General features: G+C 40.9%; 1 protein-coding gene across 1 annotated transcript in view; it reads left to right on the forward strand.

Annotated features, from left to right (window-relative positions):
- The first annotated feature begins 16,509 nt into the window (after nucleotides 1-16,509).
- NRXN1 (neurexin 1) overlaps nucleotides 16,510-16,868 on the forward strand; it is a 973,903-nt gene continuing 973,544 nt past the window's right edge. Inside the window, exon 1 of the mRNA XM_023746047.1 lies at nucleotides 16,510-16,679. Coding sequence (XP_023601815.1) covers nucleotides 16,510-16,679 — 170 coding nt within the window. The remainder of the gene's footprint in view (nucleotides 16,680-16,868) is intronic.

Genomic DNA, 16,868 nt, shown 5'->3' on the forward strand with positions numbered 1-16,868 from the left:
TAGTATATATATATATATATATATATATATATATATATATATATATACATATATATATATATGAATTCAATACAATTCTGACACTATATACCCAGAGATAGTATAATATTCCACACGTTAAGGGTTCAGTTGACAAGACTGCCCCCATTCCCACTACACACACACACACACACACACACACACACACACACACACATTAGACATCAGCCTGAAGCCCAGGCTCTATGCTTATGACTGACTGGCCACAGATTGGAGGACCAAAGAGTTGTCCTCCTGGGTTTTTATGGAGCTTTTATTAAATATTCATGAGCTTTCATTAAATATTCAAGATTAACTAAGTAATTCAATTGAACTTCATCTCTAGCCCCTCTCCCCTCCTTGGAGGTCAGTAGGTGGTGGGAACTGAAAGTTCCAAATGTCTATTCTCACTGTTGTTTCTCCTGACAAACAGCCTCTACTCTTGGGTGGGGTCCAAAAGCTACCTTCATTAACAGAGAAAAGACACCTTGATCATTCTCAACACTTAGGAAACTCCAAGTCTTCACAGAGCTATGAGCCAGGAACTGTAGATGAAGAAGAGCAAATATATCGGCACATGGGTCCCTCACAGCAGCACAGTCATACAAGCCATAAAATCTTGGCACATTACCAGAATCTCATTCAGTCATTAATAACTGTTCAGTCCATCATCATGTCATATGAAAATATCTCCCAGGGTGAAGTTGCTCAGGTTTTCAGTCCTCCATATGAACTTCTCAGATTCCAAAAGCAGAAGTGGTCTCAGGAAAACATGGTTGCACCCCTTCAGGCATCTAGTATAATGGAGCTAAGAGACAATATCACCTCTTACTCTGAACCTCTTTCAAGGTGTAATATTGCATTGGATTTATCTTATAACACAACTCATTTATTCATTCTTTCACCCTCAGCTACTATTTTTCCTTCTCTCTATGTATACCTCAACTTTTTCACCTTTGGAAGGGACATAAGGTTTGGCCACTGTGCTGGTCTAGGTCCGTGGTTGGCAAACTGCGAGCCACATGCGGCTCTTTGGCCCCTTGAGTGTGGCTCTTCCTAAGCCTTAGGAGTACCCTAATTAAGTTAACTACAATGTACCTACCTATATAGTTTAAGTTTAAAAAATTTGGCTCTCAAAAGAAATTTCAATCGTTGTACTGTTTATATTTGGCTCTGTTGACTAATGAGTTTGCTGACCACTGGTCTAGGTGGCTGGCAGCAATACTATTCGAACAAGTGCCTCTCCCTCAGTCCATTTCTATTCAGATAATATAAAGTTACATAGATACAGAACTGATGGGCTATCTTTACTAACTGGCAATATAGCTGCTTTCACTGTTAACCGTAAACTTGCCAGATGGGGTGAAGATACATCCTGCCCCACCAGGCTCTTAGAAATTCTGACATAAAGGTTAAAAAACATAGTTACAGTTTCTTGTTTAGGAATAATCCCTCCTTCCATCCCTTGCAGTTACAGCCCTGATCCCATGACTAATGCATCAAGTAGATGGAGGAAGTAAAGTTGAGGTGATGAGAGGAAGAAAGGGCAGTTGCCCCTACCCCACCCCCTCTTTCCCAGATCCCCCATAAAAATAAACAAGTCTGTCTAGTGGGAAAATTTCTTTACCCTTACTCATGTTCATGTTTAGTGTGAGCACACACTTGTGAAAGCATGTAAACCAGTTCTTCATGCCTTTGTCTCCCCCCAACACACTTAGATAACCAATGTTTTAATTGGTCATTCGAATTCTCTATCAAATTATTACTCAGAGGAGTATATCTCTCTGACCATTGCTGAAAACTGTGGGTAGTAAAATGTGTTCCTTGGTCTAAAGAAATGATGCTAAGCCATCCTAATTTGTGCATTTTTCTGTTTCTTGTTCCATTTCTTTTACAGCACTGAGTATCTGCATCTACCTTTCTAGGTAGTTTTGAGGCTAATGGTTAAAGCTCAGGTGACCTAAATCTCTACTTGTTTCAGTAGAGATCCTATATAAAGAACTACCAAGCAAATTTAATAAGAGATCAATATACCAAGATCAAGTAGGGTGTATGTCAGAAATTTAATAGCAGTTAACATTTGAAAATTATTAATTAGATTAACAGAGATAAGAAAAAGTATTTGATTGTATCAAAGGATGTTGAAATAGCATTTGAGGGAATTCAACAATATTAGTAGATTGAGATTATCAAAGAATTTATTTAATCTGATAAATAATATCTAGTAAAGAAAATTAAATAAGCATTACACATAACATCTATGTATATAAAAACCCAGAGCCTGGAACAGTGGAATGACCAGAATGACCAGTGTCTATGATGTGCACTGCGGCAGCCAACCAGCCTGATCCAGGCCCCAATTGGCACCCCCCTTCAGCTGGCCAGGCCCCCAGTCGGCCCCCAATACCCCAATCGGGGGTGGGACCCACTGGCCAACCTCCCATGTCCCCTCCCCCCAGCCAGCCTGGCCCGATCAGCCCCAATCAGGGCAGGCCAGCTAGACCCCACCCATGCACGAATTCGTGTACCAGGCCTCTAGTCCTATATAATAAAAGGCTAATATGCAAATTGACTGAACGGCAGAATGACCAGTCACTATGATGCGTACTGACCACCACGGGGCAGACACTCAATGCAGGAGCTTCCCCCCGGGCTCACGGCTGGTGAGCACAGTGGCAGTGGCGGGAGCCTCTCCCGCCTCCATGGCAGTCGGACATCACATGAGGGCTCACAGACTGTGAGAGGGCACAGGCTGGGCTGAAAGTCCCCCCATCAAGTGCACACATTTCATGCACCAGGCCTCTAGATGAATTAATAAAAGCTACCAGATGATATATTTAATTATAAAGGTTTATTAATTGATACAACAAAGGTAAATATAGGGTGTCACAAAAATGTTTACACACACACTTTGAATAATTTAAAATTATTAAAATACATTTCATTTTCAAAATTGAGCTGTCTGCTACAGTGTGTATGTATTTTTTGGGGGGGCACTCTATACATCAATGAAACAAAGTAGATGGTGTATAAGACATACATTCACATACATTAACACATTTTTTGTTATTTTTGACAAAGAAGACACTGAAGAGCAAGGACAGAATTATTTTTTTCAGTATATGGTTTTGAGTTAACTGGATATTCTCAAGAAAAAAATGATATCTGATGTAATGTTGATCTAAATGAAAAATATTTTAAGTGTGTACAAGGTAACATGAAAATACGACTTAGCATAGACAATGTTTTTTTAAAATAAGACACACAAAGCAACCACAAAGGAAAACGTTAGTAAATTTGACTACATTAATAATAAATTTTCTGTTTATGGAAAACAAACAATAAAGAAGAAAAAGGCACAAAGTTAACCAACACAAAAGAGGAAGATATTTTAATACAACTAAATGTAAAAGAAATCATATCCAGAATATATAAAAACTCCTACAGTTAATTTTAAAGATAAGTAATTAAATAGAAAAATGGGCGGCAAAATATACTTAAATAGGCTACTTTCCAAAAAAGGGTACCCAAAGGTCATCATTAGTCATCTGGAAAAAAGAAAATAAAACCATAATGAGATACCAATCACATAAACTAAAAAGCTAAAATTAAAATGATAGATTAATACTTGTTAACCAGAAAGCGAAAAACTCATACACTGCTTTTCAGAGTATAAATTGTTACAACTTTGGAAATCTGCTTGGCAGCAACTACTGAAGATAACCCATGACCCAGCAATTCCACACTTGGGCATGGACTCATTGGAATTGTGTATACATTTGCAACAAATAACAGTATAAGAATGTTTATAATATGCTATTTGTAAGTGTTAAATACTGAAAGCAACGCAAAGGTTTATCAACAATTGAGTAGGTAAATAAATATTAGTTATTTATAAAACTGAATACAGTATTGAAAATGAACAAATTACTGCTGCCTGCAACAACATGGATAGATCTAAAAAACATAATCTTGACACAAAGGAGAACATACTGATCTATGCCATTTATATAGATTGGAAAAATAGTTACCAAATTAATTTTGGAGCTTAGAAATAAAGATATTGATCACATTTATGGAGGAAGGGATAGGCTTAAAGAAATACAAGTGTGATATTCTATTATCTTGATGAAAGTTACATGTTTGCATTTATTTTTGAAATTGATTAAGCTCTACATTTTTGTTTTCTATGATGTATTATGTCATACGATAATAAATAAATTTGTTTTAAAACACCAATGACATTAATTCACTGGAAAAGTACAATATTTCTTTTTCTTATCCTAAAATCCTAGCCTAAACCTATGTATACCTAAAATGTATTGAGAGGTATCCATTTGGACAAGGCATTCTTGCTATCTTTTTTTGTTTGTTTGTTTTTTGGTTAGTCCTCACCTGAGAATATTTTCCTTTGATTTTTAGGGAGAGTAGAAGGGAGAGGGGGAGAGAGAGAAGCATCGATGTGAGAGAGACACATCCATTGGTTGCCTCCTGCAAGCAACCCCACCCACCAGGGCTGGGGATCATGCCTGCAATCGAGGTAAGTGCCCTTCACTGGAATCAAATCCAGGACCCTTTGGTCCTTGGGCCGAAGTTCCATCCGCTGAGCCAAAGGGCCAGGGCTTGATTTATTAATTGTGTTTTCTTTTTAAATCTCTTAAAAATTAAAGAGGACTCAAGAATAATAATTTTATATTACATTTTATCACTTTCTGCCTTTGAAAAGTAGTGTTAACAGAATGATACAGTGCATAAGAATATGGGCTTGAGACATAGATCTGGTCCTCACTCCATAAAGAAGCAATTCTTGAGTATGAGGGCAAGTTAATTAGCATCTCTAAGGCATATTTTATTGAGAAAGAGAGAGAGGGAGACAGAAAGTTATAGCAAGCAGCAGAAAGGTGAGCGTGAGAAAGTGAATGAGCAAGAGAAAGGGAAATAATGAACGAATGTCTACTTCTCAAGGTCCTTATATGGAGGTAATATATATGTGAAACCATCTATCAAACTGCCTCATATACAAGTTTTCTCTATACCAATATTTTCCCAACCTCTCTATCATATATACTGTATTAGTTTCCTAGGCCTGTCATAACAAATCACAAACTTAGTAGTTTAAATCGACATAAATTTATTTTTGCACAATTCGGGAGGCAAGATGTCTGAAATCAAAATGTCAGCAGGGTTGGTCCTTTCTTGAAACTCTAAGAGAGAATCTGTTCCTGCCTCTCTCAGAGATTCTGCTGGTTGCCAGCACTCTTTGGTATGCCGTGGCTTATAGCTGCATCACCCCCATTTCTTTGTCTTAACAGGGATATCTTTGTTGTGTCTCCTCCGTCTTCAACTCTCTCTCTCTCATTATAAGGACAGGAGTCATTGGATTTAGGCTCACCGCAATCCAATATGACCTCATCCTAACTTGATTGCATCTGCAAAGGCCTTTTTCCAAATAAGGTCACATTCATAGATACTGGGGGTAAGAAATTCAACATCTTTTTTAGGGGGACACAATTCAACCCACAACATATATCAAGCAGGCATTAAATTAGGAGAAGCTAAGAGATTGGCCTATGGTGCTAAACAAACTAATAACAAAGCCAGAACTAGAAAACATTTGTAACTCAGAATCCAGTTTTTCTCTAAATATACTAAGCTACTTAAAAAAACCCAACATTTTCATGATTCCAAAAATAAACCTTTAATCTTTATTGTGTCTATTCATCTATTTTATGTCCATGGTTGTATTTAGAACATGTACATCAATCTTTCTGAAATGCTGAAGTGGGAGAACAATCATACATGAGTGTGCGTTTACATGTATATGAGTGAGCACAAATATGAAGGTGACAAATTGGCAACCCCCATGTCATTGTTAGCCAACAAAGGTGTTTGTTTTGTACTGCACCGTATTGTGGTTGTGAAGGTTGTTATAAATTTTTAATGAGTTAATTTTAAAGTCGGAAGGTTTTACATAAAATTCCAGATTTCCAACTGCTCTTGAAAAATGATATGGTCTGGCAACACTGCACCCACATGACCACAAGTTGCTGGAGCTGAGGAGTGGATGCCCTCTAAGGGAATTAAGCAATTTTGAGTTGGCCACAGAGTCAACCAACCTTCACTGTATCCCCAGTTCAGTTTACCTCACTCAGGTATGTCACACACCAGACTGTCTTAGTCATTTCAGACTGTTTTCCTTGATATAGAGCAGCGGTTCTCAACCTGTGGGTCGCTACCCCTTTGGGGGTCGAACGACCCTTTCACAGGGGTCGCCTAAGACCATCAGAAAACACATACATAATTACATATTGTTTTGTGATTAATCACTATGCTTTAATTATGTTCAATTTGTAACAATGAAATTGGGGGTCACCACAACATGAGGAACTGTATTAAAGGGTCGCGGCATTAAGAAGGTTGAGAACCACTGATCTAGAGAAATTTAAGTTGCCTACAACTGGACTATAGTCTCATTCAGTGAGATGCCTGGAGTAAGTGCACAAATGTAATCTAGGGTTTAATTCATTTCCATTTTATTGTTATTTTTCCTTTAGCAAAAGCATATATTTTATAAAAAGAAAACTTGTCAAGAGCCTAAAATAATTTTTTGTGTGTGGAAAAAAGTAGGTATGATTAATTTGTGAAGTTCCAAAGGAGTATATCTTATATCTACCATTTTGCTTATTGTTAACAAATACTGAGCTCTGTGAGTATATGTACACATTTATATGATTACAGCATGTATTTAAATAATTTTATAATTAAATGAAAAACAATATTAAGCAGATACAGCCGGTGGTGGAAATGGATATAAAAGACAAACATGAAAACAGAAGGAGGAGAAAACCCTAAATAAAAAAAAAATGAGACTTGAAATTATGTACTAAAGAGGAGAGGGATGGTGTGAAAGTGATAGGAAAGGGAAACAAACACCAAACAAAAACAAAAACATAGGATGTGTTTAAAGAGCTAGCTAGAAAATATTTCAGTAGCCACCACAGAAAATTGATTCCATGGGTTTCCAGGGACAGAAATTGGCTGAAATGAAGCAAAGATACACTAAGGTTGTGAATCTATCTCACTGGCATCTATAACTTTAGCACAACTCTCTTGCTCTTCTCTCAGAAGCCACCGTAAGGGAAATTGAGCAAGACTGGTTAAATTAAACAAATAACTGGTTGCAAGAACCCAATATAAATGTATAAAGCTGGTTTCTAATGAATGAGAAAACTCCTTCCCTGGAGTCTGGTAGTTGATAATGGAAGGGATTGACTTTAGGTGAAGGTTGGGGGAGGGACAGAAAGGAGACAAAGGTCAAGTATGAGAAGGGAAGTTCTTACCCAGGATAACAAAGACTGAGCAAGTGAGAAAGTAGTCACCGGATGAGAGAAATCAATCTCCTGGCAGGGGTTCCTCACAAACTTAGTTTGGTAGCTGCTATTTTACTTCGCAAAGATTGTTTGACTTCGTGAAGGGAAAGGGGGTGGGACTAGGCAAGACAAGAAACATACCCAGGTGTTAGTGCTGCCCTAGATTTAAAAACACTGCCCATCAAACTCGCCGCAGGGTTCCCACTCTGAAACATGTGGCAGGTGCATCGTTAGGAACTTACCCATTTCTCAAGTACCCATCCATGTGCTTTCTCTACAGTAGCTCGATACCTGAATAATTATCATTATTCTAATGATTGTAGCCATTTAAAAATCACTTTCTGTATTCTGACTACTGAAAATTTATATACTCTTGTGAAAGTAGCCTAATTTTGCCATGCTAAAGATTTTTTTAAGGAGTACCAGAGTATTTAACATACTAAGTTGGCTTATTCCTCCTGAAAGTAAAAAAAAAGAAAAAAGAAAAAAAAACTTCATGGGAAATATGTGGGCTTTTCCTGTATGTAAATTCAAGTATAGACTTTTTATTCCAGTCTATAGCTGAGACCAAAGCCCTCAACCTAATACCATTCCTTTGCATTAAATAATTTCTCTTACTGTTGTGTTGAAATAGAGACTTATATAGAAGCATGTTCAATACCTAGTCATCAACTTTTTTGTTTATATAAATTCATATTTGTTTCTATAAATAAAAGGAAACTAGCTAGAAACATTTAATCACAAGCCAAATAACGAGTTATCTTTAGTATTAAAATAAATAAGTTGTGTCCCCCCAGTGTGGCTCAGTGGCTGAGTATCGACCCATGAACCAAGAGGTCGCTGGTTCTATTCCCAGTCAGGGCACATGTTTGAGTTGCTGGCTGGATCCCCAGTGGGGAGCATGAGGGAAGCAGCCCATTGATCAATGTTATCGATGTTTCTATCTCTCAATCCCTCTCCTTTCCTCTCCCTCTAAAAAATAAATAAAAACATATTAAATATCCTAGAGCACTCAATATAGTGCCTAGCACAAAATAAATGTCCATAAATGTTTGTTGAATGGAATGAAGTCTTTAAAAAATAAATCAATAAGTGAGTTGTAAAATAAACAACATTCCAATTATGTAATAATGATACTGTAGTTGATTAGAGGCATTCACTATTAAACTAAAATTTAGATGAGAATATCAAGTAATCTAATTTCTCTGGAGGGATACCATTATTGCAGTAGAAAAAGTTGCTCCATTTTTATCACCTGAATCACAGAAAAAATAGAAAATTCCCTCAAAGGGATAAATCTTATTGCTCTTTTGTTTACTTTCTTTCAATGGAAAGGTATTGCATACATATCAGCTCATATTTTTCCTCATTTTTTTCTTAAATCACTTATATTAGTAAAGTTAACCCCCCCACCTTGATATCAATTTTGGAATTCGTGGGTATCTCAAAGCCTCCACTTTGCGTTAAATGTTAATTGAGAAAGTAGGTGTTTACACTGATTTCCTAATGTTAGAGCACAAGCTATGATTGCAGCAATAAACCCAGACTCTCTCTATATTCATTTCTCCATCAAAAATATTACCACTTAGTATCATTTATTTTTAGTGTGGAGTGAGTTTCAATGTTAGAATGCTCATTAATATTTAATACCTGATGGAAATACATTTGTTTATGGTGACCATGCACTTTTATTTTCATTGTTGCAAAATGTTTACCAGTTTATGGCATGAGGCAGTATTTATATTTCTGTTTGGGTTGTCAGAAATTCTCCCCATCAGACATAATCATAAACAACCATGTTGATTTCACAATTATCTCATTTGTTCTGAGTGGTAGCAAGGGGCAGGAGTTAAAATCCTTCGGACATCACTGTAAGCCTAAACTTGGTAGATTCCCTAAAGAAATTTGAGAGGACTCCATCCTACTTTCCACCTTTCTGGAAAAAAGCCTAGGTTTTTCTGAAGAATGATAAGTTGCCTCAAATTCAGATCTGTAAGAATAATTTTTCATCTTACCCACAAACAAACAAAAAATGACAGTAACATTAAAAACACCTCCCCTGTTTTCCTTAAGATACTTCATACAGTATTTGTCATTAAAGAATGACATTACAGCATTCCAAAGTGGACTACTTAGTTTTCTGGATTCCTCTTGATGAAACTCTTAGAAAGAAAGAAGGAATTAACATTTATTAGCATCTGCATCGTGTCAAGCAGTGTGATGGGTGCCTTTGATCATTTGATGAGAAGCAGTGTAGGAAGGTGGTTAAGATCAGTGTTGCTTTGTATCTTTTCTTGTACTTATCCTTGCTAGTGTGACCTTGATTGCTTTCGTTAACTTTTCTCTTTGGTGAAATGAGTAGAAGTCTACCTCATGGGGTTGTTGTGAGGGATAAACTAAGTTAATGTAAGTAAAGCACTTGGTACACTGGCATGCAGTAGGCACTCAATATTAGAAACTGGCATTCTCCGCTTCCAGTCTTATAAAGTGATGCGCCATTATCTCCATGTTACTGATGAGGAAACTAGCATTTAGAGAGTTGAAGCAATTTATGTGGAAACAACACGGGAAGTCATACTTTAAGATAAAGTAAGAGCTTTTATCATTATGTTGAGATTTTCCCCATTTGGGGCACGTATTGATAGCTTTACCTCTGCATACTTAACTCAAGTGGGGGGCGGGGGGAGAGATCTGTGGCTGCCCATGTTCCTTAGAATAGATACAGTGGTTACTTTAAATCTGATAACTGCAAAGGGGATTACTGCAACACAATAAAGTATCTCAGTTTAAGTAGAGAGAGAGAGAGTGTGTGTGTGTGTGTGTGTGTGTGTGTGTGTGTGTGTAAGGGGTGGACACAGAGGACTTGTTTCAAAACTTATGCATATGCATGAAGAATAAGAATGTTAACTTGTCTTTGAAACAGAAAAACCACAGAAGAGAGCCCGAGACCATGATCTAGAGCAGCGGTTCTCAACCTGTGGGTCACGACCCCTTTGGGGGTTGAACGACCCTTTCACAGGGGTCGCCTAAGACCTTTGGAAAACACATATATAATTACATATTGTTTTTGTGATTAATCACTATGCTTTAATTATGTTCAATTTGTAACAATGAAATTGGGGGTCACCACAACATGAGGAACTGTATTAAAGGGTCGAGGCATTAGGAAGGTTGAGAACCACTGACTTAAGGGCATCGTGGAACCCTGTTAAATTTTTTTCTTTTTTCTTTTTTCAATAGGCTGTCCATTTCTCTTACTTTTGCAATGAGCTTTCTCTCCATACCAGGCACATATAGGCATACCTTATGTGCGATTTGCTCTAGAACCCATTGGCAAATGATAGGAAAGTTGAGAAAGCCCCTGAAGTAAGTAGACTGTTTTATTTGGTCCAAGTTTACTTAATGACTTCAAATCTTACATACGTTATTTTTTTCTGAGACTTAGCTTTATATTATTCAAAATTTTATTTAGGTTTTAAAAATCATGTTAACAGTTATTACTTCATTACATTCTCCAAGAAATCCTGTGGAATAATTTGGCCATCACTGGAACCCCTACTTTATAATCAAGGATTCTAGACTTCAGATAAGTGATTTTTACTGGGTCAAATGAAACAGAGTGGGCTTGGAACTATTTAAAAAAAAGCTACTAACACAATTCTAAATATTGTATGTTCATTTATTTTTTAATCACAACAACAAACAGATGAAGTGGCAGTTATCAATATATCCATTTTACAGATGAGGTAACTGAATATCTTATTTTACCCAAGATAAGAGCTAATAAATAGCAGAGTGGGATTTCAAGCCCAGACACACGGATTCTAGTTCCCACTCATTTAATCACTTGACCACACTGCCTTTCTGAATGCAATGAAAATAATGAAGTTTGTGGTTCCTGCCTTTAAGTTAGTTACAATCTGTTACAAAAGCAGTAAAAGCATAAAGAGGCTTAATATTGGAGTAAGTTCTGGTTTCTTTGGAAGGAAATGAATGTTGCATTGGGAATGTATATTATTTCAGTACTCCTGAGTTTGTCTCGATGTTACAGTCTTGCTTTATAGGGCCTAGAGGCAGAAAATAGTTTTACCTTATAGCATTTGAGGCTGAAGCTATTAGGTTTGTGGTGCTGAAATAAATATGTCTGCTGTTTCTGTTCTAAGACTCACCCAGGCCAGGAATATAATAGGGTTAGAAATTTAAATGTCCATAGGACTCAAACTATAATTTAAAGCCACACACTTTGGAGTTCTCCGCCGCCTATTCTGCAAGCTCCCTTAGAGTTAACTCCTTTGTCACCAAAGCCAGCAATGTCCACTGGGCATGCCCAGTGATATGGTTGGAGCCTGCAAACAGTTTCACTCACTCCGGGGTTTTACCAGCTGCCAAAGAAAGGAGGAGACAGAGGGAAGAGTTAAACAGGTACAGGACTTGGATCAGCTCAGGATGCCCAGGGCCAAGGCAGAGCACTGAGAGCTGGGGGGTGACGAGATGCTGCCACGAGAAGCACCTGGTCACACAGACGAGTCTGGTTGGTCTTCAAGTTAGTTGCTGCGTTAGCCTGGTCGGTCCCTCGCGCGTCTTGTTGGCATAGCCCAGGCAGATGGGGAAGGCGTGCAGGGAGCACTCAGGCCAGGGCGGAGTAAGATCCAGGAACGTTGGATCTGGGCAAATGCCAGCGACTGTGTCTTGCCTGTCCCTGCATTCCTCGAAGAGCTGCAGCTTTTCAGGGGTTTCAGGCAGAAGAGCAAAGTGCACACGAAAGAGCAGAGCTCATCTCAAATACTGACTCCGTGGTCCCTTTCTTTTGGCTGCGGAGCCCTTCCCCGAACCCTCTGAAGGTACCCTCGCCCAATCACGAGTAAACCTTGGAGAAGTGAAATCTTCACATAGCTTTCCGTGGGTCTAGCAGGGGCCTGGGCATGCTCAGTAGGCTACTTGGTTCTCTCGTTCGTTCTCTCTCTCTCTCTCTCTCTCTCTCTCTCTCTCTCTCGGAGGGTGGGTGGTGACAAGTTAGAAGCGCTTGCGGCAGGTCCCCGCCCCCAGGATCGGCCTCCCGCTGCAAGGGGATGAAGCCCAGGTACGCAGCATCCTGACCGGGAGCTGGAGGGGCCGCGCCCGCCCGCCCGCGCGGCGACCCCCCCAGGATCCCAGCTCGAGGACGGCCCGCCGCTCTCCGCGGTACTGCGGAGAGCTCAGCTCCGCCCTTCTCTTTCAGAAGGACAGCACCCCGCGTCACGTAACCCAGCCTTCTCGGGCTCCACCGCCGCCTCCTCCTTCCCAGTCCTTTTCCTCTCCTCCTCCTCCTCCTGCTCCCCTCCGCTGCCTGTTCTTCCCACCCGCACTCCTGGAGCTAGACGCTCAAGCCTGACGCCTCTGAAAAGGCAGCGGCAGTCGCCTTATCCACGGACCTCGGGAGATTCGCTTTGACCGATGCGTGCTTCAGGCTCAGGCTGGAGCTAAGGGGAATAACCTGGCAGGTAAAGAAGCTCAATTTGGGTGGGGGGAGGGGATGGGGCGAGGCCAGCCGGAGAGGGATATCTTTCCCCGTTGTAACTGAGCCAGGATCTGCTACAAATGCACAGGGAAGGATGGGTGGTGGGAGGGTGGAGTAGAGATCCTGGTGGTTTTTGCATGCAGCCTTTTAAATAGAAGGCAAGAAGAGGAGATAGTGGAACCGGGGTAGTAACTTAAAGGCTTCAATGCAGTGATTTATTAGCCAAAGAAAGAGAATAGACAAGTTAGAAACCGAAGCAATATAATAGGTCTGTTATCTACCTCTTTCTTTCTCTTCCCCATCCGCCGCATGCTGTGCCTATCCTCAATTTCTGGAGTCCACTCCAGGCTCCGGGAAACTGCACTGGTATTAGAGATGGAGCTTAGAGACTGGGCGGGAAAGCCAGGCAGAATTTGGGGTGTGCATTGGTATTGATGGACTTGGCAAAAGCCAGGGGGGAACGATAGGTACTTCTGAAATTTCCCCCCAAATTTCCAGGTCCTTTTTGATGGTCTATATTGAAGGGTGCATAGAAAGGTGTGCATGCATGGGTGTGTGTGTGTGTGTGTGTGTGTGTGTGTGTGTGATACCACAAACATATTAAAATAAATGCAACTGCAGCCGTTGAGCATACTGTATCGATCCTTCCAGTGGCTTGGGAATGAATATGATTCTAGAAATGAAAGAAAAGATTAATGAGGCTGTTCGTCGGCTTTTGAATTAGAGCGCTTCTTCCTTTGGCTGCAGTAAGGTTGTTTTTCAGATCCTTTTATATCACCCTCTAATTCGTGAACTCCCAGGTTTTTCCGGCACCTAGAGAGAATCCTCTTTCTCCATATCAATACAGATACTCTCACACACAATGAGCTTCCTCTAAGAACTGGGAGAGTCCGTTGACCTCCCCTGTGGTTAAGAATATATATGTGTGTTTTCCCCCTTCTCCTCCATTCCTTAAAAAACAACAACAAAAAACTGTCAAGGTTTGCATTTGGAGGAAGGCAGAAGAGAGGGTGAAGAAAGGTTTTGTGATCTATGTAATAGTGATTAATAAAATAATCGGACCCAACGGAGTCACACAGAAAAAGGATTTTCTAACCCATGAGCTTGGGGATGGTTACAAAGCACTATGTTTGATCTTGAAATGCCAGAATTATTTCATAAACGATGGAAGATTTGGCAGATTCCTGAGTCCACTTAAAAAAATGAGAGTATACTGAACAATACATTATCTTAGAATGATTTTTAAGAGCATCTTTCGTTGGGCTTGGCATAGGAGTAGACAAGCTATGGCTGGTGACTGCTGATGGTGTGGGATATAGCAGCCATAATAAATAAGCTACTGGGATTTTTGTTTCCTTTTGCTAGTGGGCAGTGTGTGTGTGTGTGTGTGTGTGTGTTTTGTGTATGTGTTCAAAGAGAGAGAACCAGTCATCAATTTCATCTGGGGAGGAACTTGAAGTGGGATCCCCCAGCTTGGTGGCTCTCAGCTGACACCTGTAGGGATTGCTCTGTACTGAAGAGAAATGCTCTCAGCTCCCTCCATGGAGGAGCAGCAGCACAATGCGGTGCCATAAATTACTGCTGGTTTCAGCTTGTAGAAGGGGAAAAGTGTTAATTGGATAATGAGGTCTGTGCCCAGGCAATAACTTGTGTGTGTGTGTGTGTGTTTGTGTGTGCGTGCTGTCTGGGGGGGGGGGGTACATGTGTTTGCTCGACATAACCAGATTATACATTCATGAATTTTTGTCAAAATATGAGAGTAATATTTTTTTTTTTGGTTAAGAAATGAGTTTAAAATCACTATTTATGATTTCTGTTCCATTTCAAGAACCTGTCAGATTAGAGTTGAATAAAGACAGGTGATTTAATAACATTGTGAGTAATTCAAAGATACAGTTTTAAATTCTAGCATCTCAGAGTCATATCAGCTAAGGTAACACACATGGTTGTTCTGACCACGCACGTTCTGAGCTGACAGCCAGATAAGTACTTGAGGAGGCGGTAAGTTCACTACGCAGTTAGGCAAAATACTAACTACACATCTGTAGAGGAGTTTGTAATATGGCAATTGAGTCATAAATGCTGCCAAAAATAGATATCTAACTCCAGTGGGATGTTTTCTCCTATACTATATTATTCCTTTATTAAAAAAAAACACTTGTTTGAAATTTTTTAAAAGACTCTCAAGAAACCATCAACATTCCTTCTCTCTCTGAGAAAAAGAACATGATAGGAGTGTTATACAGATCGAAGGTAGCATTTTCCAGTGGGCAGCTTGATCTCCTTTGCCTATTGTAAAATCCGCTATTAACTGAGATATGAATAAGTTGTATTTTTATTGTCCACGTAACTACTACACAATATAAACAGAGTTCTTTAAAGGGCCCTTTCCCTCCCCTCCCTTCATGTATTTTAAAAAATTAAACTTTCTTAGGAAAAGGAAGAAATAACCATAACTGAGTCTCTATGACAACCTGGGAGGGTTACCTGTTAACAGTTACATAAACTTCAGGGGTGTAATGGGTAATTGTGTATGATATTAACTATTGGGACACATTATGTCTTGCTTGTAGATCAGGACAAATAAGCTCCTCCCAATAAGGTTAACTCTGGCGTACTAACAGCAATAGTTATATTCCTGACTTCTGAGCAGAATAATGCTTTATATGATGCTATGCATGACTTTAGAACTTCATTTTAATTCTCCACAGATTTCTGGGTCCTTATTCAAAGGCAAAATAAAACCAAAATGCATCACCGACACCCAACCAATTGATGCGCTGGCATCTCAGCGTGGCCTTGCAGAGGTGGAGAGAAAAGAAGAGGGGCTGTTGTGATTTCCACATCTAACAGCTTCTGGCTACGTCACAGCTCTGGCTTTGAAGACCTGCTGTTGGGGAGGGAAAAGGAGAAGTGAAATCCAGCCTGCGAGGAATTCTGCTTTGGCTACAGGGGTGCTGGAAGTCCCTGAGATGACGACAGAGGCAGGCCTTTGAAACTACTCTGGTGTTGATGAGCGGTGCTCTCAGGAGACAGGAAACCCCCTTCTCCCTCCTGGTTTGGGGCACTGCACCTGGAGAGGGCGCTCACAAGCACCCGAGGATTCTGGTTCACTGCTGGCCCCTTGTAATTCCCTGAGAAGCCTTTACTTCCCACCTGATTCTAACCGCTTCCCTTCTGCCTGGTACCTCTGAGGGTCCCTGGCAGATGATGATATTTAAGGACTGAGTGAGGGAAGCATCTGCTGACACCACCGATGCCCTCGAACTAGTTCATCCGACTCCAATGGATGAGTGATCTCCCTTGACCTTCTGTTGACGCCTTTTCCAGAACCTTGCCTCCAAAGTGTATCCCTCCTCTGGTCTGGACGTTTTGCGGCTGCCCGGTACCCCTGGGGTCCACCTCTTCCAGTTGGGCCGGGACTATAAGGAGAGAGGGCGGGGTTGCTGGAAGAAGAAGAAGAAAAAAAGAGCTCGGTAAAGGAGGGCGCACCCCGCCCACTCCTGCCCACACCCCCCCGACCCTCCCTCCTCCCGCCCGGGCCCTTCTTTCTGCACCACGGGGTCCAGGACGACCGTGACCCTGTCGGCCCCGGCACCCCCCCGCCGCACCCCCGCCCCGAGCATGGGGACGGCGCTGCTGCAGCGGGGGGGCTGCGTCCTGCTGTGCCTCTCGCTGCTGCTGCTGGGCTGCTGGGCGGAGCTGGGCAGCGGCCCTGGAGTTCCCGGGCGCCGAGGCCCAGTGGGACGCCGCTTCCCCAAGTGGAACGCCTGCTGCGAGAGCAAAATGAGCTAGCTTTCCAGGCTGAAAGAAGCGCAGGGGGGGGGGGCTCCGGGTTCTTATTTTGAAGAAAAGGGGTTTTTCCGGACTTTTCTGGGGGGTCATCCCCGAGGCGGGGGGGGGCGCCCTTGGGGGCAAATTTTTTCCATTTTTTGCGGCGGAGGCCCCCACAATTTTTGGGGGAAAAAACCCCTCAAAAAAGG

Source organism: Myotis lucifugus, unplaced genomic scaffold, assembly GCF_000147115.1.
Source record: "Myotis lucifugus unplaced genomic scaffold, Myoluc2.0 scaffold_6, whole genome shotgun sequence".
Taxonomy (NCBI): Eukaryota; Metazoa; Chordata; class Mammalia; order Chiroptera; family Vespertilionidae; genus Myotis; species Myotis lucifugus.